Source organism: Telopea speciosissima, chromosome 10 (assembly GCF_018873765.1).
Source record: "Telopea speciosissima isolate NSW1024214 ecotype Mountain lineage chromosome 10, Tspe_v1, whole genome shotgun sequence".
NCBI classification, from domain to species: Eukaryota; Viridiplantae; Streptophyta; class Magnoliopsida; order Proteales; family Proteaceae; genus Telopea; species Telopea speciosissima.
In genome coordinates this window covers 18,817,353-18,841,104 of record NC_057925.1, presented here as the reverse complement: position 1 = coordinate 18,841,104, position 23,752 = coordinate 18,817,353, and the positions used below count along the sequence as shown (strand labels likewise).

Here is a 23,752-nt window from a genome sequence, read left to right as displayed (position 1 = left end):
TTAGGAGAGTTGACTTAGACCAAGACTACGAAGTGATTATTGGCCGGTGAACGAGCCGTGGCAGAGTTTAAGAAGTCTCGGGCCATCAAGGCGCTGTTCTATGAGTATAACCAAGAGATCTATGATGCGGGGATCCAGGACTTGGCGGCCTACGTCCTTGAGGAGACCTTGAGTTACGACTTCTCTTGATTTTTGGGTTTCGTGCCGCCGATCCCTGGTGCTACCGTGGCGGCCGATGTTCCTCCAGTGGAGAGTGTTGTTCAGCCTGGGACGCTATTCTGCCTGAGGGGAGCGTTGTTCTGCCTGAGGAGGGCGCTGCTTTGCCCGAGGAGAGTGCAGTTTGCCCGCTCAAGACTAATATGGCTTCTCCTCCAGAGGAAGATGTGACTCCCCCAGCAGATGCTCCTTGACTTTATATGTATATTTTCTTCGCGTGTATCGAACCTGGAACTTTTATACTTGACTTGTAATTATCACCATCTCATACTCTTGATATTTGTAGTTAAATTCTTGTCTTTCTTGCATATTGTTTCTCGTCGTTTGCATATATGGCCGATAGGCTTTGGTAGTCATTCAACCTTGGTGGCCTCGAGCCTTGAGAGTTCTCGGACTTTGGTGGTCCGTGGGCCTTGGTGGTCTGTGGACCATAGTGGCTTTACACCTTGGTGGTCCGTGGACCTGGGTGGCATTACGCCTCGGTGGTCCGTGGACCTTGGTGGTCTTACAATTCACTCTCAATCCATATCTCTTAGATCATGATTCTCTTTTCCTCATATTCTAGAACCTATTGAATCTTCAAAAACCCTCAAAATCATTATTTACTTAATTTTATTATTATTAAGTATTCAGAAATTTTTTCAGACCGATTTTTATTTGAGTATTTGGATTTTTTTTCCGGATATCTCTAAACAAATACGGATGTCCCTAAACAGGTACGGTTGTAGATCAAATTTGGATTTTCGATTATCCATTTACATTCCTAGATAAAGTTGAGGTAAAGTTACTTTTCACATGAACAATAACCAAGGTTCCACCAATTTGGTGGGATTTTGGATAGCAAAAGGGTGAGATTTTGAAGTGCCACATTAGTTGACAAAGCAATTAATGAGATCCCCCTTATGCTATTGTAAGTTCACCATCCCAAATTAACCAAACAAAATTGGGATGGAATTTGGAAATGTTACTTCAGCATTTTCCCACCTTAATTCTCCCACCCCACCTAAGTCCCTCTAAATAAACGGGACCTAAGATTTAAAAAAATAAAAAAAAAAAATCAAATTATCAATAATGCTATAAATTGAGAAGGTCGACTTAAGACATAATTGCGAAAAAATGGGATAAGATGAACTTTTTTCTTTTTGGGTAGAAATGGGATAAGATTAACATGACCACAAAGACTTGGAGTATCCATTACCCTATCCTTTAAAAATCACGGGGTCGGTGACTAATCTTTTTGTTTTTGTTGAGGTCTTCTCAAACTCATGCCCTTTATGAAAAAGATGTGTTGTTTGCACATATTTTGATGACCACTTAGGTAATACGGTAACCCCACTTGGGGGACTTGGGAAGATAGATGAGGGAAGAATAGGTGGGTCTATAAAAGGAGAAGGAGAGCTCACCCCACCACAGATCCCTGCTGCATGGAAAAAGGATTTGGGAATTCAAACGAAACACACCCATTGATGGATTTGCTTTCAGTTCTAGTTCTGTTCTTCCTTTCTCTCCTATCTCTTCTGCTTCTCAAAGGAAAGAAGAAAAATGGGAAGGGATTCAAGCTTCCACCTTCCCCACCTGGCCTTCCTATCATAGGCAACTTGCACCAAATTGGTTCACTTCCTCACCATACTGTAGCTCAGTTCTCCAAGAAATATGGTCAAGTCATGCTGTTCTACTTTGGTAGGACTCCTGTGGTGTTTGTCTCAACCCCTGAAATGGCAAAAGAAGTCTTAAAGAACCAAGATTCCAATATGTGTAGTAGACCTCCCCTTCCAGGCCCAAGAAAGATTTCCTACAATTTCAAAGATATTTCTTTCACACCCTATGGAGAGTGGTGGAGAGAGATTCGCAAGATTTGTGCTCTTGAGCTTTTTTGTCCAAAGGCTGTTCAGTCTTATCTGTTCGTGAGGGAAGAAGAGATTGCTTGTATGGTTGATTCTATTGCCAAGGCTTCTCCAGCTCCTGTTGATCTCTCTGAGAAGATAGCCTCTGTCATAGATAAAGTGATATGCAGGACTGCTTTTGGAAAGATTTATAATGGAAGAGACTTCGATGATGGTAAACTCACTGAAGCAGTTCGTGATGTCTTGGTCTGCTTGAACAATTTTTCTGGAGATGATATCTTTCCCTCTTTTGGGTGGATCATTAATATGCTCACTGGACATACTGCAAGGGTTGATAGGGCACTCCATAATTTGGATAAATTCTTTGAGAAAGCTATTGAAGATCACCTTGATTCTAATAGGCCGAAGCCTGAACGCGAAGACATCATCGATGTCTTGCTCCGACTACAAAGAGATCAGTCCAGTAGAATTCCCATCACCAAAGACCATATCAAGGGAGTACTCAAGGTAAGTCCCTCAAATACTCAATGACCAATTTTTTCCCCACTCTTTCTCTCTCTCTCTCTTTCTCATTTCTTTGAAGGGATTTTCTTATTGACACACCTCAAGGTATTTACTCTTTTAGCGATACATATAATTTTTTTCGATGAAGGTAAATATTGTCATTTTATGTGTACTGGAAATTATTCATGACAACGATACATTTTTATAAAGATATAATGATATGTTATTTTCAAATTATTTTTTGAAAATCTTTTTATACCCTTTTAGCGATACATATAATTTTTTTCAATGAGGGTAAATATTGTCATTTTACATGTGTACGGGAAATTATTCATGACAACGATACATTTTTATAAAGATATAATGATATGTTATTTTCAAGTTATTTTTGAAAACCCTTATAGGAAAATTTTCATGACAATGATATATTTTGATAAAGACATAATGATATGTTATTTTCAAATTATTTTTGAAAACCATTTTATACCATTATCTTAAAAAACTTCTAGGAATAAAACGAACAAATAAGAGTAGGTGTCAAGTTCTAAATATACCTATAGATGTGTCATTCGACACTCCCTTTCTTTTAATCTTTATTTTATGATCCAAATCTTGATTTTGGTTGTTCTTCAATATTCTTATTTCTGTATGATCCAGGATGTATTCCTTGGTTCAGTGGACTCAGGTGCTCTTAGCATGGTGTGGGCAATGACAGAACTTACAAGGCACCCAAGAGTGATGAAGAAGGTGCAGGCTGAAATCAGAAGCCATGTTGGAAGTAAAGGAAAAGTCGATGAAAGTGATATCCAGAGCCTTCATTTCTTTAAAGCAGCATTGAAGGAGAGCTGGAGGCTGCACCCACCTTCTCCTCTATTGTTTGCTCGAGAAACCATGTGTGATTGTAAGTTAGATGGTTATGACATACCCAACAAAACAAGAATCCATGTCGATGTTTTTGCAGTCCAGAGAGATCCAAGATATTGGAAGAACCCAGATGAGTACATCCCTGAGAGATTCATAGACAATCCCATTGATGTGAATGGGCAAAGTTATGAGTATTTGCCATTTTCATCTGGTCGAAGGATCTGTCCTGGAATTACTATGGGACTTGCAATTGTTGAACCCATAGTTGCAAATCTTTTGTATGGCTTTGATTGGAAACTGCCTAGTGGGATGACAGTTGAAGACATCAATATGGAGGAGTCGTTTAATCTTTCCAGCAACAAGAAAACGCCTCTCATTTTAGTGCCCATTCCCTGGAATGCCAAACTGGTTGAGTAGTGCCTACCAGAGCTTCAAACATAAATAATAATAGTCTATTATTGACGGTTATCATAAGAGTTGTAGTGTGTTTAGCTTTCCTAGTTTATGTTACTTGTATTCGCATGCATAGTTCTATCTTCGTTAGGTCTCTTGACCATGTATATGATCATGGCTCATTCCGTGTGCAATCAATGGAAAAGCATCTTTTAGTTTGGCATGGTATCAGTGTTGAATTAATTGCATTTGATGTATGTGTCCATCAAACCCAATTTAATATGGTTAAATTAATTAATACATTTCTCATATTCATGTGCTTGTTGTGAATATTATCCGGGTCCCAGATAATATATATTTGGATGAAAAAAAAAAAACAGAAATCCCGCTAGAGAAGCCTAGCAAGAATCATGACAACGATTGCAGTGTTGGGATCGGTGACCTGATAGTGCAGCAGATTTGGATCGGGTATAGAACTTATGCATTCAAATTTGAGATCAACTCATAACCAATTGAAGCGCGAAGAACATGTTACCTTAGAACTGCAATTGAAATTTCTCCTCCAGATAATAGTTCTTCCTCGCTTGAACGACGATAGGAATTGAAGATGATCAACACTTGAATCTCCAATTCAAAGCAAATCCTTGAGAATCAACTGTCACCAAAATCTAGGGTTTCCAAAACCCAAACCACAACCACCACACCTCAGATAGAGAGAGAGGGGGGAGACACCAAAATTCAGTCAGGGTTGTGAGACTCCCTCCCCTTGTGTCTATATATAATCTTCAGGTGAATCCAAACTCTGAATTTCCTAAAATGTTTGGGAGACTTTTCGGTGAAATTACTTGACTGGCAATCCATCTTGCCTCTAAGATGAGAAGAGACAGAATCTAAAAGCGATTTGATATCTCTTTAATTATAGTTGATGATTTATCAAATAAAATTACTATAAGTAAATAGATAATCAACCTATTTTGTTTCCCCAATAAATGGCATGGCATAGTTAAATTCTTTAATTTTCATGTAAGACCCTCCACTAAAGAATATATCATGATGAACTATAAGACACTTGATTAAATGCTGTCAAACTCCAATTCATCATACATGTCCTTATCAGAGATTCTGTGATCACAATTGAACTCCAAAAACGCAATCAAAGTGAAGGATATAAACGGATCGAATTCGGTCGGATAGTGGTATTATCATATTCATATCCAGTTATATTCGGAAGGATTCAGATAATATCCTCTCGGTTTTCGGATGGATTTGGATAGTTTTCAGATGGTGATTTTTTTAATATAGATTCTTTTAAATAGATATGAGCACGGATCGAATGCGAACTTTTGACTATCCATTGACATCTTTACCATTTTATAACGAGGGTTAGGGTTGAGACTTGAGAGTTTAGCAATTACTCCTTCTTCTACTCTTCTTAGTCTTTGATTTTCTTATGTTTTTTTACTTAAATTACATGTCACCCCCTGATTTTCAAACAAAACTCAAATCACCCCCTGATTTAGACCTTAATATGATAAATTAGTCCCTACCGTTAGTTTTATGCTGTTAAGTGATGATGTCAGCCAGTTAAATAAATTTAAATCCCTAAACTACCCTTGACCAATGTTGAAGATGAAGGAAGGGTAGTATTGTAAATTTAATTCTAATGTTTTAGTAAAAGGGTAAAATAATCCTTTCACACCAATAACTAACAGCAATATAACATCGTTACTGTAGAGGGGGTGGTTTGAGTTTTTTCAAAAACAAAGGGGTGATCTAAGTTTCATTTGAAAACCAGGGGGTGACGTGTAATTTATCTTGTATTTATTTTAATAGATAGGTGATTCCATGTATCACATTGCATAAAACAATATGTATACACCAATAGAAAATCTAGAAAAAGAATCACATTATCTTATAGAATTATAAAAATGAGATAACAAAATTCAATAAAGCGACTTAAAAGGATAGATGGACACAGATTTATATTTCAGATACTTTATTACCGTCGAATTGCTAATCGAATTAGATAATAATCGGTCAGATAGGAGGATTATCATATTTGTATCTGATTAGTTTCAGACGGATTCGGATTCTCCTAAATGGATACCAACGTGGATCGAATATGAATTTTCGAATATCCGTTGACATCCTTAGATCAAACATCATTAAAATAATAAATAGAAGAAATATTAAATACGGATACACTTCCCTGCCTGTACTTTGTTTCAATGGCACTCCCCTCCCCCGCATATTGACTAATGACAATCGTCTCCCCTAATGAACAACTCAACCAGACCGTTAAACCAAATCCATCAACCAATCAAAATAAAAGACACCCAACCCAATATATTTCCCTGACTTTTGGATTATGACCCATAATTAGTTTTTTTTGTTTTTAAAAAGTGTTTGGTGTACACATGCTTAAAACGGTTCAACATTTAAATAAAATGATCAAAGTTTCGATCAAACATTTCAAGAACATTAAAAAATGAGAGCGAAAAGTTTGAATTTTAAACATTTTGAATTGAAAAGTATTACTATTCGGTCGGCAGTTTTTTGGAAAGGATTTCAGAAGATTTTGACCGTCTAGAGGTGGAGTCAATTCACAAAGACTTGATCACTTATCTTGTGCAAGATTAAACCTATTGTGGAAGATGTTATTCACTTGTCATCTTGTTATATTTTATCTACTTTTTCTCTATGTACTTTTTCTCAAGTTCCAAGAGAGATAAACAGTATTGCTGACTTTTTAACAAGAAATGTCTTGTTGCTCAATAGTTTCACCAAATTCCGATCTATAAATTTTGGGATTATGCTCAACTCTTTCCATGTGTAATACATCTTAATTTAATAAAGTTTGCATCTTTTTAACATAAAAAAAATTTTAAAATTATAGAACTTAAAACTACAACAATATACTTACTGAAATTAAAAATTTATTACAAACAATTATAACATCAAACAAAAAAAATATACAATATCCACAACGCAATTTCAAATTCCATCCAACTAACACGCGTGATGTGTGACACATTTCATTGACACCCGTGCTCTTTTTTATTTTTTAATGAATAATTGATGCTATATTGACAAAATCATTGTGGAGCCTGGAGGTAAATAGGTAACTTGGTGATCCTTCTATTATGGGTAATTAGTGCTCCCTTTTTAACCGAAAAAAATTAGTGCTGTCTTTCTATTATGTTTTTTTATGCTAAATGTTGCCTTCAATAAATGAGGGGTTAAATATGCATACCCCTTAAAATGCACCCAATATTCCTCATGGCCCCCCTAAGGTTATTATCAGTCCACACGCATCCCTAAAAATTCCATATACCACCCCCTACTTTATTCCCTTAAAGTCTTTTAAGTCTATACCAAGCATTAAATGCTAAAAAATGAATAAACTACATTTTCTTCTCTTTTTTCTAAAATTTGAAAAGACCTAATTGTCCTAATCTATTTGTTAAAATGTGAAAAAACCAAAATGCCCTCATCTTTCCCAAATCATCATCTTCTTTTACAATGTAGATAGCCAATACCACCACCATCATCCACCATTAACACCATCACCACCATACCGAACTCCAAAAGATGCAGGGAGATTGCTTCCGAACTTCCCCCAACAGAACATGGGAAGAAAAGTGTATTCTTCACTTTTTTTTCCATGGCCACGAATGCGCACCACACAGCCTAAAGTGACCCAGAGGATGGCGTCAGGATGAGGGGTTCTGGGCAATAACTCGGCCAATAAGGGTAAATCTCCACTCATCGTCTAGGTTCTCTATGTGTTCCTTTAAGACGTATACCTGTGATTCTTCTTCAAAATCGAAAACAAGTGAGGGCTGCAAGATGCAAGAAAACGAGAACCCAGAATGGAAATCGTTCTTGGATCTATTCCTGATTCTGAGAATGGGAATGTGGGAATGTGGGAATGTAAAACAAACAAACGTTTTCTTTATATATATTTCAGAATTTATTGACCCATTTCAACCTCCTCCCCAAAAAAGAGGAAAAATCTCAAAGAGAAATTCAAGAATCAGGACGTTCTGTCCATCTTCTCAACCTTTCTTTTTCTTCCGGCATAATTCCTAGAATGAAAATCAATAAATAGAGCGAACAAAGAAGCATTAAACACAGCATTAAAATGAATAATTATCACCTTCAATTTCTTCAAATTCCTCACATAGGAATGGAAATGACTATCCTACCCCACCTTGGGCAGTGTGTTCGGGCAGGGGTAGGGTGGTCATTTCTGCTCTAATGTGAGGAATTGGATGAATTGAAGCGGGCAGCGAATTGGAGGGGATAATGATTCCCCAAATCCCAAAACACCCAAACCAATTAAAATGGAACCAAAGCATCACCATTGAAACCCCAAAACTGAACACGAATTGAAAGATGTGAAAATCTGTTACCAATCTCTTCCATCTCGGTCTGTCTCCCAAGTGAACACAGCATATAATAACCATACATCACTGTATAGCTTGCTTCCAAGCTTGCATGGCATAGTAAGCGTTCTGGAGTTAGGGATTGTCAAAGACTAGAGAAGGATCGACGGTGACATTCTCTCCTCTGTCACCGAACTCATCCTTGTAGTACAAAAGCTGCCTCTGCCTGATATACATAGCTTCGGCATCCGTAAGGCCGCCATTGCTAGAAACGAACACATCTTGTTCTGCTAAAGCGAAAGAAGAAGCAAACAAAAGGAAGAAAAGTGAAGAATTCCCTCGTTCTGTTGTGAGAAGTATGGAAACAATCTCCCTATATCTCTTGTAGTTCGGTATGGTGGTGATGCTGTTAATGGTGGGCGGTGGTGGTGGTGGTGGTGGTATTGGATATATACATTGTTAAAGAAGATAATGATTGGTGAAAGATGAGGGCATTTTGGTTTTTTCAAATTTTAGAAAATAGATCAGGGCAATTAGGTCTTTTCAAATTTTAAAAAAGATAGAAGAAAGATTAGTTTAATCATTTTATAGCATTTAATGCCTGATGTGGACTTAAATGGCTTTAGAGAGTAAAGTAAAGGTGGTATGTGAAATTTTCGGGGGTTGTATGTGGACTTGTCAGAACTTTAGGGGGCATGAGGAATATTGGGTGCATTTTAAGGGGTATGCATATTTAACCCATAAATGAATAGAAAGTATACTTATTGTCTCATTATAGTAAAACACAAAATAAGTGTCAATAATGGACCCAATTTCGAAGTCCTCCATAGGTCTCATCGACCTCCATGCCACAGTCAAACCACCCACCAAACAAAGGAGAGAGAGAGAGAGAGAGAGAGTTATCAACTGCTTGAGTATCAGAATTATAAATTAAAATATAGGGAAAATTACATACCTCTCTCTTATATTATGGCTTAATTACATTTTTTTTTCTTATATTTTTTTTAATTACACCCAAACCCTCTCTGGCGGACGATGTTAATTGGTGTTAGTTTTAATTTTGAAAAAACTATTTTACCCTCGTATTAAAACATCATAAATAAAATTACACTGCTACGCTTATCTTCATCTTCAACCTACAACACCCATAACAGATTAAACAAAGGTCTGGCCTTCATCTCCAGCGAGCTCCAATGTGTCTCCTGCAAACTCCGGCGGAAACGAAGGTTTTGAAAAAGGACAATGGCTAACATCTTCTCCGACCCAGGCGAACAAAAATGGAGTACCTACATCTCTTCCTCTCCACTTCACTAAACCCTAACCGTAGGTAACCCATCTAAACCTTCTCCTCCTCTGTTGATCTTCTTTTTCTGTTTTTCTCCATCATCTTCTTCTTCCTTCCACCAACCGAAACCCTCACCCATCATGCCCTAAATCCCTTACTAAGCCGCCATCTCCACTGTCCCTGATCTGCCTTTTCCATCTCTTTCCTCCTCCATTTTCTCCTATTCAAATCCCATCTATACCCAACACGCGATGCTAGAGAAGATGGCAGAATGGAAGAAGAAAGTATAAAAGTCTCACCTTGGATGCGCTTGTATCTAGTTTTGCATCGAGGGCAAACTTGATTGCCCTCCCTTCTCTCGTACAAATAAAACCAGATGAAATTTACTCAATCCATGACACAATATACTTCCAAATCCCCACCAGAATCACAAGGAAACCAAAAAATACCTGAGGAAAAAAGGAAAAAAAAAAAAAAAAAACAGATGCACTTAAGCTACTAGTTGAGTTCTACAAACAAGAAAAGGAAATGGGTGCTCAATTTAGTAAGGTACACTAACACTACAAAACTACTTTTGAAGAGATGGTATCAATTACAAATTAAGGGGGGAAATATAAAATTTTCGTTATCAGACTTGGAAAAAACGCAAGTAGTAACAAGCAAGACTAACGCCCTCTCTAGATTGTTTCTCAATTGAGTCATAGCGAGTAAGTTTCCCGTTTCTCGATTAACGTCATCTCTCTAAAATCCCTTCTAATCATACTCACAATTTGACCCTCACTGACCGAAACTTCAAAATAAGCCTTCCTGGTTTCGATTTTGTGTACCCAAATAAGACCAATGGAAGCTGTGCAAGAAACTTCACAGAAGATAGTAGCGGTGGTAGGAAAGGGAAGAAAATGGTAGGCAATCAAAAATTGGGAGGAAGAAGAAAGGGAAAGGTGCCATTCTCATCGTTCAACCCTTCCAGCTTCTCGTCCAAATCTCGGAGTCTTTTGTTGAGCTCTTCATCCCGTGTCTGTCCCTCACGTCTGGGAGGACGTTCGTTGTAACCTCGTTCATGTCCTCTCCTCGAAATCCCCTCCCGCCTTGAGTATTGGCGGGATGGTGAATGGTCACATCGCGATGAACCCTGGCATGATCGTGAGGGGCTTTCTTCTCAGTCGGTCTGGCTCCATCTTGGTGTGTGACTTCCTCCTAGTTGACCTTGGAACAGGGACCTCCTGATTGATCTTTCTTGGCTAGGTACCCTCATTTTGGGTGTTGGTGTCCTTCCACGATCTGACCGTACTGGGAGGTCCCTCGTCCTTCGGGGATGCCGAGAAGGCTCCCCCTGTTGGGGAGTGGGGGTTGCTCGCCTTGCTAGTCTCTCTGATCTCTCACCAATGGGGGATGATCTCCTAGGGTTTGGCTCCTGTCGAAGTACAGGCTCTGTCCTTGGTGCTGGCGAAGTCCTATGGCGATGGGACGTTGCACGTTGCCTCAGGTAGTCTCGAAAGAGTTGTTGATCATCGAGGATCTGTCGCTATAGGTCATTGATCTTACCCATAGTTGGTGCATTGGGGTCAGGTACTACCTCCACCACTACTTCGTTGTTGGGTTCGAATACCACAACTTGATCATCTTCTAGGATCTCCCTCTTCAGAGAGACATGGTCATGGTCATTGGCTCTGCGACGAGAGCTCTCTGGAGGAGGTGATCCGTTCCTTGGGACATTATTGGTGAAGGGAGCAGTCTTCTTACCCCATGGTGCCATTGGATGATTATGAGAACAAGCTAGTAGGTATGATGGCTAGCGTCGTTCCCACAGACGGTGCCAATCTGTTGCGTCAAGAAATCGTCAAGCGGTCCTTCAAGTGTCATAACCTGCAAAAGAACCTGGTTGACAAAGGAGAACCGGTGTGGTTCCGGCCTAGGACTCTCCAATGCCAAAGTCAGATCTCCTGTGCAAGCAGATGAATAATAGTAATCAAGACGAGTTTTGATGGGTAGAGTACCTTCCCTTTTACAGTGAAGTGTGGTATCAAAAGGTTGCAGAAGCACAGTTGGGGTGGAGTTGTAGGAGAAGAAGAAGGGCGTAAAAGGGTCATCTCACAAGGACCCAAGGTTAGTTTGGGGATTATGAAAAATATTACTAAGTCACGTCACCACTTAACATACGGACACTAACAACAAGGGTGTAATAGTAATATTTTATAAACTAGAGGATGTCAGAGTGTAATTGGGGAAAATACAGGAGAGGAAGGTGTAATTAGGCCATAAAACAGGGGAGGGGCATGTAATTTTCCCTAAAATTTAATACACGTTTTAAGTGCTTTTTTTTTTCATTTTCGAATTGATCTCAAAGGCAAGAGTTCTGTGGGGGAACGTGGCCCTTGTACGTGCGTGGGGGCCAATGGTAGAACGTGTGGTTGCATCAACAGGCGGTCATTCATGGGAGCAGGGCGGCCATTATTTTCTCCCCCCTCCCCCTCTCTGTGTTTGGGTGTGGCTCCTATGCTTGTCATGTTTTGAATTAAAAAATACCACTTTTTAAGAAAATAATTTAATATGATATAAACTTATAACTAGTACATCAAATTTTAATATATAATTAACAAGAACGAGTTGTTAGAAAATCTTTGGATTTTGTGAAATCCGAATCCATCTTCATACAGAGATCTAGAACACGATTGAATAAAAGAACGGGAAAATAAAGTGTACCTGGCACCCATGTATGTTGACGAAGAACAACGTCATAGAGAATTGAGAATTTTAATTTGTTTCAATTCTAAGAATGGAAATGCTCTAGATAGAAATCTAATATTTTGGAATGGAAACAACGTAAGGAACTGTGGTAAATTTTGGAGAGCTATTTACTCGATCGCAGACATTTCTGGAACACCCCTAATAGAGGGGCAAATAGTCAATTTTGAAAGAACTTATTGTCAACCTCTTTCAGATGTGAATCTATCTGATTCAGAAGGGAAGAACTTGCATCGGTATCTCAATTTCAATTCAAACATGGGTTTGATTCACACTCTATGTTTTGAGAAATATTTATAACAAGGAAAAGTTCCAAAGCTTGATTCGTCCTCGAACAATAATTGATGACCACCTCATTTAGGAGAGACTCTCTCGGTTTCGATCTTCCACAGCCTTCTTCTCCCACTTTGGCTTCCTTTCTTGTGAGAAGAATAGAGAATGAGACCAAGAAGCTACAGGGACCCTAACCATGTATTTATAATAAATACAAACCCTAATCCAATCCATCCACCATAATAAAAAAGATTAGTATGCCCCCAATATCCTAAAAACTATTCCCAAACAGGGTATATGTCTATGGACCCACACCAATAGGTATGGCATAATTAATTAAGCCCACAGAAAATCCTAACAATCTCCCACTTAGGCTACATTAATTATACTCACTATCCTATTGGCTTAACCAGTGAGTCACGCCGTAAATAATAGTTTTGAATCCTTGATTCAGTCAACAAATTGACTCATAACAGACAACAACAAAAGATACACCTCAATATACAGTGCACAACTTTCTATCAGTCGCAAATACAAGTCCATCTGTTAACCAGAATCACATTGAGAAATAAAACCATGACAACCACCATGTGATCACAACCTTGTTGTCACACCCTTAACAGATTCTTTCTTTGATGTTAACTAACATTGGGCAAACCGCCACAACCTTGTTAACATCTAATTTTAGCAATTATCGCCTAACTTTGACATGTCAAACAATCACATACACAACAATGTGAAAACAAAACACATTCCAATAAATATCCATGCTTAATAAAACAAGTTTTAACATACTAGTTAAGCAAATAAAGCATGCTCCTACTGAGCTCCCACTAATTAACCAGAATAAGCAATGTATCACCTAAAATAAAATAAGTAATCCAAACAATAGGAAATAGTTCAAAATAAATGTCTAAAACTCTGAATTCACATTCAGCCTTGCTTGAGATTTTCCTGACCAGATGCTCCAGTACCCTTCTTCTTTTCCAGCCATGCCTTGCAAGCATTGCAATCCCTTTTGATGTGCCCCTTCTTTCTGTACTAGTAGCACTCTATGTTATTCCTGTTGTCCTTATCAAAAGGCATGTTCTTCTCTTACCAGTCTTATGAAAACCACTGCCAGACGCTCCCTTGTTCTCAGTTAGGTTGGCGTTTTCCACTTTGTTCTTTTTTAATCTTCCTTCCTCCTGTGTTACAACACTGATAAGTTCACTCAGTGTCCATGTTTCCCTTAATGCATTGTATTAGTATATAAACTCTTGTAATCCTCCGGCAAAGAGTTGAGAGCTAGGGTGATCAAAAAATCATCATCAAATTTGATGCCCAATTCCCTGATCTTGTTACCTATTGTTACCATTCCTAGTATGTGTTCCCTTATGCTAGCATTCCCTTCAAACTTTGCTCCTGTAAGCTTGGTCATTAGATTTCATGCCTCTGACTTCTTGGTTTCCTCAAACACAAACTTCACAGTTGCCAGACAGTCCTTTGCAAGAAAATGAGATCCTATGCTGCCACGCATTTTCTTAGGTATGGAATGCTCAATTAATGCCAAACTTTTCCTGTTCACATCTTCCTATTGTTTGAAATTAATTTTATCTTCAGCAGTACTGGCTGCAGTAAGGTCAGCCGACTTATCCACCCTCAAACAAAGGTCCAAATCCATAAGCCCCAAAACTAGTTTTAACTCCTCAAGCCATTTCTTATAGTTTTTCCCAGAGAGGACAAGGATAGGGTTCAAAAAACTGAGGTTGGAAACCATCCTGGTGATAACATTTAAAGTAAATAAACAACAATTGCAACAATCAATCAGCAAACACTTTGATATGGTACACCTACACCTAATGAACCTTGTCAATAACAAAAACTAGCTAAGCAAGAGTTTTAACCGCACTACATTCTCAACCTTTGGATTGATGGAATGCACTGGTCCTCTTACCGTAATTACCATGAGAAGGCAATGACATTCGAAAATCTCTTCTCCCTTTGGGTGATAAAAAACCCCTAGACCATGCCTCTCAATTTCTTGTGCATTAACCATTAATTTTGGCAACATCACCTTTGGGTTAACATTATCTACTTTGCTGCCATAGTAATTTTGATCATAAAAACTTGAATTACAAGACATTATAATAGAATTAAGCATGCCACTTTGGTGGGTCCCGTCAAACTATACCATAATATCATTTAATTCTACTTTACAGCAAATATATGTAGGATTACAGTAAAAAATAATGCACTTAAAGATCATGTACCACATAATGTCTGGCTTCAATTCCGTGCGCATTAACGAATAATAATTAACTTAAACATGCATTTAAGATTTGTAGAAAAATGTAAAAAATGTCAAAATCGTAGTCTCTGATTTTTCAGCATATGCCAAATTGCATATCAAAATGAAGAGCACGAAAAAACAAACGTCCTAGAAAAAATCGCACCTCAAAATTCATCCAAACCAACCTACACGGGCCTCTGGAAGTTTTTGTTTCTAAAGGGCGAACCAAACTAGTTCAGTTCGAATTAAACCATATTAAATCGGCCGACCAAACCGATCCAACCCGGCCCGATCGAACCTGCCCATCAGGTCACAAAAAAAACCAAAGTTTTTGGGTCAATACAACAAGTCAAGAATCGTGTCTTGGGTCGGGTCATCTAATCTGGTCGTGTTGCCTTTGATCGGGTCAGAGGAACTTTGGCCTGGGTCAGGAATCTTTAACCCGGTCCAATAGACCGGGTCTGGGTATGTTTGATCCAAGTCGAATCCCTCTCTGATCGGATCAAACGTGACCCGCAAGTCACAGAAGCTGACGTCATGATGATGTTAGCCCTACGACGTCACGATGACGTCAAAATTCAATTTTTTTTAACCTGCCAGAGAGTGGATCTCACCCGACATGTCTGATCGACGATGGCGACGATCCACCCACCAAAATGATCGTCTCACCGAGCCCTTCATTTCAGTATAAAAATTTTAAAATTTCACCGGTGGAAAATTTCTGTAATAGCCAAAACAAGTACGGGTTCACCCAAAAAAATCCAAAAAATTTATTCTTCATTGTTAAAATCCGATTCAAGTGCTCATACATAAAAACAATCGATTCTAGGTCTGTACGGATGTCTCTGATACCACTTGGTTTTGTGAAACTCGAATCCATCTCCATACAGAGATCTAGAACACGATTGAATAAAAGAATGGGAGAATAAAGTGTACCTAGCACCCACGTTTGTTGGCAAAGAACAATAACAAGGAAAAGCTCCAAAGCTTGATTCGTCCTCGAACAATAATTGATGGCCACCTCCTTTAGGAGAGACTCCCTCGGTTTGGATCTTCCACAGCCTTCTTCTCCCATTTTGGCTCCCTTTTATTGTGAGAAGAATAGAGAAGGAGACCAAGAGGTTGTAGGGACCCTAACCATGTATTTATAATAAATACAAATCCTAATCCAATCCACCCCACAATGGAAAAGATTAGTATACCCCCAATATCCTTAAAACTATTCCCAAACAGGGTTTATGCCTGTGAACCCACATCAATAGGTATGGCATAATTAATTAAGCCCACAGAAAATTCTAACACGAGTTAGTCCCACAATTTATGCCTTTTTAGTTGGGATTTTTTTTTTTCTTTTTTTTTTTGCTTTTTTTAGTTTGACTGTAATTATTTTACCGTCCCATTTGAATTTTAAGTCGTTTACTGTACAAATTTTTTTTGCTTGTTTTAATTAACTATGTTCAAAGTTGATCATAAGTTTAGAACCCGCCAATGCTCGCATTAGCAGTGTTCCTCAAAACATACGCGTAGTGTCAGACTAGTGTTGATGGTTTGTACCTATAACACTGGTGACCAATGATAAACTTTTTTTTTTTGGTAAAGACCAATGATAAACTGATGATAAATCGACAATGATTGATTTCAATTTTCAAAAATAGAAGAGGGATGAACAAAGGAGTGGAGAAGGGCTTGTAACGTCTGTTACAATGATCGATGTCATTGCCTCCATGCTACTACATCGGCCACTACAAGAAAAATGCTCAAATACAGCACTTTGGTGGACGTCTACGGCAGCGGTTGCCGAGGACCGCTGATAAAGATAGGTCTATTGTGGTAGTTTTTAAAAGTCGTCACGGTACTTTGTACACGGTAGGAGAATGTAATTGTGGCTCCCAAAAAGGACTGTTATAAATACACATATAGCCATGATTTTTTTAAATTATTGTTAAAAATAGGTATATGGCCATGTATATATAAAACCGTTGTTGGCTATTGGTAAGGATGTTAAACGGTCTGGTTTCTGTTAAACGGTTTGATTCAGTTCAAATTTAATTAAACAGTCTCGATTCTAATATTCTAACCGAACCATTTATTAAACGGTTTCACTGTTTCATTTTTAAATGGTTCGGTTGGATTTGGTAAACGGTTTATGTTTATTTCGGCACATTTATGTACATTTAAGAATGTAAAACAGTTTATTCAATTAAATGATACAGTTTGGTTCAGTTCAACCAGTTTAACTAAATGGCCTCAATTTTGAAACCATAACCGAACCATTTATTAAACGGTTTCACTGTTTAGTTTAAATGGTTTGACTCATTTCGATTTGATTTTGACACCCTTAGATACTGGTATGCATCGATGATTTATAACTAAACACCGTTGAAAGTGGTATTAAGATTAGACTTTCAACCGCTGTTGAATGTCCACATAACCCTTCCTGTCAAATAGTGGGAGTATATATAGCTACAGTTATTTTAAAAAAATGCTACTATATGGAACCTTCTATGGCAGTTTTCTATAATCGTCACTGATGAGCACATTTATGTGTGAAATCTTAGAGCATAAAGCATACATTTTACCACATTGGACAGAGTTACTTCGATGCTTTTTTGTTCTTTTCAGGTTTTAGGTGAATTCTTGGGAAAATGGAGCAAAAGATGCTAAGAATAGTCGGAAGCGCCCAGGAATCTAGAAAATCAAGTTTGGATTGAGCACTGAAAGAATCACACCAATCAATCAAATTTGAATATAATTATAGTGGGCCCCTTGGCATAATTTTGAGGTGTTAATAGTATGGATGCGTAGCTCATCGAGCCAACTTCGCAATGGTTCAAACGGCACTTGATTCCGAGTTGAAACGAAAAAGTTAAGGCCGTTTCTGTGGATAGGGGTTTATTTATAATTATTAATAATCGGCTGGGGATAAAATAAACCAGAAGTTTGGATTCCAGGGGCCTTAGCATAATTATCAGAAGTTATCTTTCTGTCAGGCGAAAGATTCCATTTGGAAGGCTCTGGAGCAGTCCAACTTCAATTTGAGATATCTTGGGCTCCTGAATTCCAAATTGGACGAAATTTGGGTCTATTTTGGGTGATTTTTCGTAAGGAATATAACAATGAGGCCCATATAAGCATCCCATGCTCCACGTTTTTTGAAGGACAGATTTGACATTCCATTAATTATGAGTGGAGTCCAACTTCAACTTGAGATATCTTGGGCTCCTGAATTCCAAATTGGACGAAATTTGGGTCTATTTTGGGTGATTTTTCGTAAGGAATATAACAATGAGGCCCATATAAGCATCCCATGCTCCACGTTTTTTGAAGGACAGATTTGACATTCCATTAATTATGAGTGGAATCCTAGTCATCACCCTTGCTCTCTCTCTCCTTCAACTTTTCAAGGGCACCTTTGGAATTCTACTTGGGATAGATTTCTTTTGAAAGATATTCTCTCATCTATGGAAGGTTGAAAGGTCAAAGATGCCTTGATCTCATTATTTGGAGAAGATATCTACAAAGAAAAGGAAGCACAAGTTAGAATTAGAAAGTTACTTTTTAATAAATAGAAGGTTTATGTATCTAGGATTATTTTCTCTCCCTCTTTCTATTTTTTTCTTTTTTCTTGGGATTCAAGACAATGTAAAGAAGGAAGGAGAAGAGAATATTCTCTTTTCTTAGAGAATATTTCTCCTACACTTCCCTCTTTTCTCTTCTCCTCTCTTCCCCCTATAAATATCCCTACCCTCTCCTTTGTAATGTTGCTCATTTACTTAGTGAAATTTCTTCTCTTCTTCTTTTTCTAATTTGTGATTTTTGGCTTTTCTAAGTTCTAGTTTACTTTTATGATTTTTAGTTAATGTTTGTAATAGGTTTAGTTTATGCTTAAATTTCAATTTAAGTCTTCAATTGGGTTGTAATTTCTTAATTCTAGTTTAAGTTTTAAGCCTTCTAGTCTAAATTCTTAAGTTGATGATAAGACTTGAAGATTTAGAAGAGGAGGTCATGGTAAGTTTATGCAAATATTCAAGCTTTTCAGTTATATTCATGCAAGCACATCCAGGTTTTACTATCTAAACTCTCAATCTCATTGTCCCTCTCCTCTATCTCTCTCTATCTTCTTCTTCTTCTCCCTCTATTTCTTTTATTTTTTTTATATGGTTGATGTTTGTGGATGCACTTTTATTCCCTTATTTCTTTTTATGTGGTTAGTATGTGTGGCTGCATTTTTATTCCTTTCAATTCGCTTTAGTTTGATAGGTTAGATGCTCATGTGTTAGGACGCCAATTTAATCCCTTAATTTTGTTAGATGCATATGAGTTAGGATGCATTAATTTTTGTTACTTTAATTAGTTTAATTTAATACTTTAATTTGGTTCACTTTGCATTATTTTTAAGTTAGTTAAATAGAGTGGCATATATCTCCTCGTGTTCAACCCGTAGCTACGATTGACCCGTACGTTTGCAATTGATAATGAGAGGTCGTACCAAAAAAAAAATTGATAATCAGAGGAATGAAAGAAAGAAATTTCCTTATTTTTGGGGAAGCCGAAGGAACAAGTTTTGAAAATAGGACATGACTTGGAGAAAACTCCCCATTCAACCAAAACATATATATATATATAGAGAGAGAGAGAGAGAGATATTCAAGTGAAGGAGATAGGGAATTACCTTATTGTTGTAATTTGCTCTTGGAGATCTCATTGTGCTTCACAGAAGAAGAAGAAGGGGGAGGAGAAGGTAGATCCTTGATTCAAGATCAAGATCTTCGATTTTTGGGTTTGATTACATCGAATTTTAGAATCTGAGGTATACGATTTTAAATCTTAAATTCATGTTTTTATAATTCATAATATGGATTCTTGGAGTTTGAGATCAATTTTGATATCTTGAGGTGGCAAAGATGGAACCCTAATTTTGGATAAAAGCATGAGTTTTAAATCTGAGTTTTTTTGTATAGGAAAGGAATTTGAGTCTCAAATTTCGTGTGGACATGGACAACATGTGTATTGATGACCCTGTAAATTTTGAGGTGCAAAAAATCTCATTTGGTATGTCTATTAATGCTAAAGTCGGGTCTGTGCTATCAGTAGGGTTTTAGTAATCGGTATCAATCTCTACTGATACCAATCCGGATCAATCTGTATCAGTTGGGTTTACTCTTGTTTTCTTCAAAAAATTAGATTTTTTTTTTACATTTTTATCCTTCATTTGTATCGATCCACTAATAGGAGAATAGCTAAGAATTGGTATCGATCTCCACCGATATCGATTCCTCAAACCATGACTATTAAGGACAACATATGAATTTAAGAAAGAGGAGAATAAAAATCTGACCTAAGGTTTGGATTTTGACATGAAATTTTTCAGTGTAGTCCGTATTATTTCTATTTTAATCTTGAAAAGTTTGGACCTTAATTGAGGCTTTTTATATGTCCATAAATTACAAAATCAGAGATGGTCTGTTGATAGGGTAGAAACAGTAGTATTGTAAATAGGGGATTAACAACCCAACCTATACTTTGAGAAGAAATGCAAAATTTGGTATGAATAAATACTTTTCTAGTCTAGATTTATCCAGAAAATTTTGAAAGTATTTCGAGTTCGAGAAAGGGTATTTAAGCAATGTTAAGTTTCGGCGTGCATGTTTCAGACAGAATCTATGCACTAGGATTGAACTATGTGAAATCACTATGAATACTTGAGTTGGATTTTCAGTTTTGGTGAGTAATACTATTATTAAGTTTAGATTAAGTCTGAAAATGTTTAAAATCATTTGGATTCTAGAAGTATTAATTTTTTAATTTTTAGTATCAGTACGTGGATTTTTAATAGAATCTGGATACTAAGATTTTGGTTTAAAGAATACTGTGGAAGGTACTGATTTCGGCCTTGGGATTTTTAGGAGATCTTGGTTAAGGGATACCTACCTGTGAATTTTGGTGATCCTATGAGATGTTTAAGTTGTAGAAATCCTAGATTTCCCGAACTTTTACTGGTGTACCTATCGGCAGAATTTTGATGGGACTATATAGGATGAATTTTAAGAGGGGAATAAATATTTAATTGATGAGGAACCATGATAGGGATGGCATTGAGATTTGGTATATGTTTGTATATAAGGAGAAATGATTGGTGTTGATGTCAACAAAATTGATTTTTTAAACGATATCAAAGTGAGTGGAACATATCATAACTGTTATTTTTATTTAGTTGCTTTGTCTTGATGTTGTACGCACACTTGATGTTATGAATGTATGAAAAATTTTATGAAATGAAATGAAATGTGATAACCATGAAAATAAATTGTGCATATACTCATGCATTGAAACTATAATCAAATCATTTATCCAACGGTTTCACTGTTTCGGTTTTAAATGGCTCGGTTGGATTTGCATAACGGTTTATGTTTATTTCGGCATATTTATGTATATTTAAGAGTGTAAAGTGGTTTATTTGGATAAATTGTTCGGTTCGGTTCGGTTCAACCAGTTTAACTAAACAGCCTCAATTATCGAATCATTTATTAAACAGTTTCGCTTAAATGGTTTGATTCGGTTTCGATTTGATTTTAACACCCTTAGATACTGGTATGCATCTGCGGTTTATAACTGAACACCGTTGAAAATGGTATTAAGGTTAGACTTTCAACCGCTGCTGAATGTCCATATAACCTTTCCTGCTAAATAGTGGGAGTATATATAGCTACGGTTATTTTAAAAAAAATGCTACAATATGAAACCTTCTATTGCGGTTGTCTATAATCATCACCGAATATAAAAATTTATATGGATAATATATATATTAAAATACATATAAAAAAGGAATTTGTAACATCCTGTAAATTCTTAGGGGTTAACACAGGAATTTTTTAATTCTGCCCGGGGCAAATCTATAATTTTTTGGTATTAGTTGCAAAGCAGGGTTTGAGTTTTTTTGTTTTTTTTTTTGGTAAACTCTTAAAGGTAAATGTATTTTATTTTTAATATATTAAATAAGTCAATTTATATTTTGTTTCGGACTTAATTGACACTAGATTTGTTTTTTTGGAAGGCAAAATTGATCAATGACTCTTTCTGCATTAGAAGCCCCTATCATTCTTAGTATCCCATTAGGATGCATGTTCCTCTAAAGCTGATTCATGGTTCTGGAATGCTTTCTTGAATGATGTGTTTTTGGTAAAATCAGCATATTTTTTGGCATTACAGTGCCAAAGACTAATTGATTTTCCAAATTCTGGATCAGTTCGACCTGCTATATGGAGCATCTCTGGAAACTTCAGTTACCACCCAAGCTAAAAGTCATTTTGTGAAAATGTTGTTATAATGCTATTGTTGTCAACCAATATCTTTTTGTTTGTCATATCTCCCCTACCCCCTTTATGTCCATTATGTTGTAGGTCTGAAGAGACTATTATACATACTCTTTTCCACTGTGACTTTGCTTCAGCATGTTGGAAAGCTTCACGTTTTACAATTAAAACTAAGGGTAAGCGATCTTTACTTGGTCGGATGGTCTCTACACAAGCGTCTTGGCCAATGGGAGAGCACGCGGGGCAGAGGCGTCATTTCACAGTGTCTTGCCAGAGGGTGCAAGAAACACCAACAAGTAGAGATTTTTGTCCCTAAAATTAATTATATTCAGGGTTCCAATATGATAGATTTGTTTCAGCATTTCTTAAATATTTCTGCTCATTTTCCGATTCCTGAGGATGTTGTGTTGCAATGGGTAACTCTGATTTGGTTTATTTGGAAAGCCTAAAACAATTTTATTTTCAACCATGTTAATCCTTCTCTGTTAAATGTAATTCAGGGGTTTTGTCATTCAATAGAGGAAGGGAGACTGAGTATCAATAGGAATCAGTATGAGTATCAAGTTGATCCTTCTCGTTCTTTCCTTTAGATCATGATCATTCTATAATTCATTCCGATGGAGCATGGTTTTCTAATAGCAAGGGGGGGGGGGGGGGGGGGGGGGGGAACGGGGGGGGGGGGGGGGGGGGGGGGGGGGGGGGGGGGGGGGGGGGGGGGGGGGGGGGGGGGGGGGGGGGGGGGGGGGGGGGGGGGGGGGGGGGGGGGGGGGGGGGGGGGGGGGGGGGGGGGGGGGGGGGGGGGGGGGGGGGGGGGGGGGGGGGGGGGTTGGTGGAAGGGGTACTATAATTCATGATTTTCAGGGGGTTTTTGTAGCATTAAAGTAAAAAGCAGAGTGCAGCTTTTTTCCTACTTCGATTGAAGCCGAAGCTTTGCGGGATGGCATTCTTTTAGCCCGGAGTCTCTTTCTTCACAAGATGAAATGTCATTCTGATTCTCTTGGCCTGAATAGATCTACAGGTTCTCTAGATTGGGCAACTAGCATTCTAGTTGATGATATACATTGTTTGTGTAATAGATTTGATTTTTTTTTTTTTTTTTTTTGCATGGACCTTGTTCTTTGAATTGTGAAGCCCACATCTTAACAAAGGGGCCTTTTGTTGTTCACTTGTCAAAGGTTTGGTGGATTAAGCCACCTAGCTTCCTTGTATAACTTGCTACTCTCGAAAGCAGGAGAGACATTTTTAGATTCGTTAAAGCAATTTCACTTGGTGGAGGCATTTCTCCACCTTCCTTGATAAGACTATTATAATCTGTTTAATACCTTTCTAACTGTTGTAAATATATTGATAATTATATTTAATTAGCCAATTTTAATTGATTAGCTAGTTAATATTATATTGTTTGAACTGTCTATGTTCCTGAATTTGCATTATTTACATTAAATATTTGAGCTATGGTTATGATAAGTTATAGTAAGCTAATTAATATGATAAGCTTAAATAATTTGATGTGAGCATTACATGGTGGCAAGACTTTACAAAATTCACATTCTATATTTCTTAAACCCCAAGTTTGAAAATATATTTTCAAAAGTTAATCAATCCTAGTCAATGCAATTGATAATGAGAGGAATGAAAGAAAGAAATTTCCTTAT

The 23,752-nt window shown here is 37.4% G+C and overlaps 1 protein-coding gene across 1 annotated transcript; it reads left to right on the top strand.

The window, feature by feature from the left end:
* The first annotated feature begins 1,666 nt into the window (after positions 1–1,666).
* Positions 1,667–3,876, top strand: LOC122641696 (cytochrome P450 71B37-like). Its single transcript, XM_043834983.1, has 2 exons — positions 1,667–2,567; positions 3,222–3,876. The coding sequence occupies exons 1-2, from the start codon at positions 1,683–1,685 to the stop codon at positions 3,843–3,845; spliced, it is 1,509 nt and encodes a 502-aa protein (XP_043690918.1). The 5' UTR covers positions 1,667–1,682; the 3' UTR covers positions 3,846–3,876.
* The last annotated feature ends 19,876 nt before the right edge of the window (positions 3,877–23,752 follow it).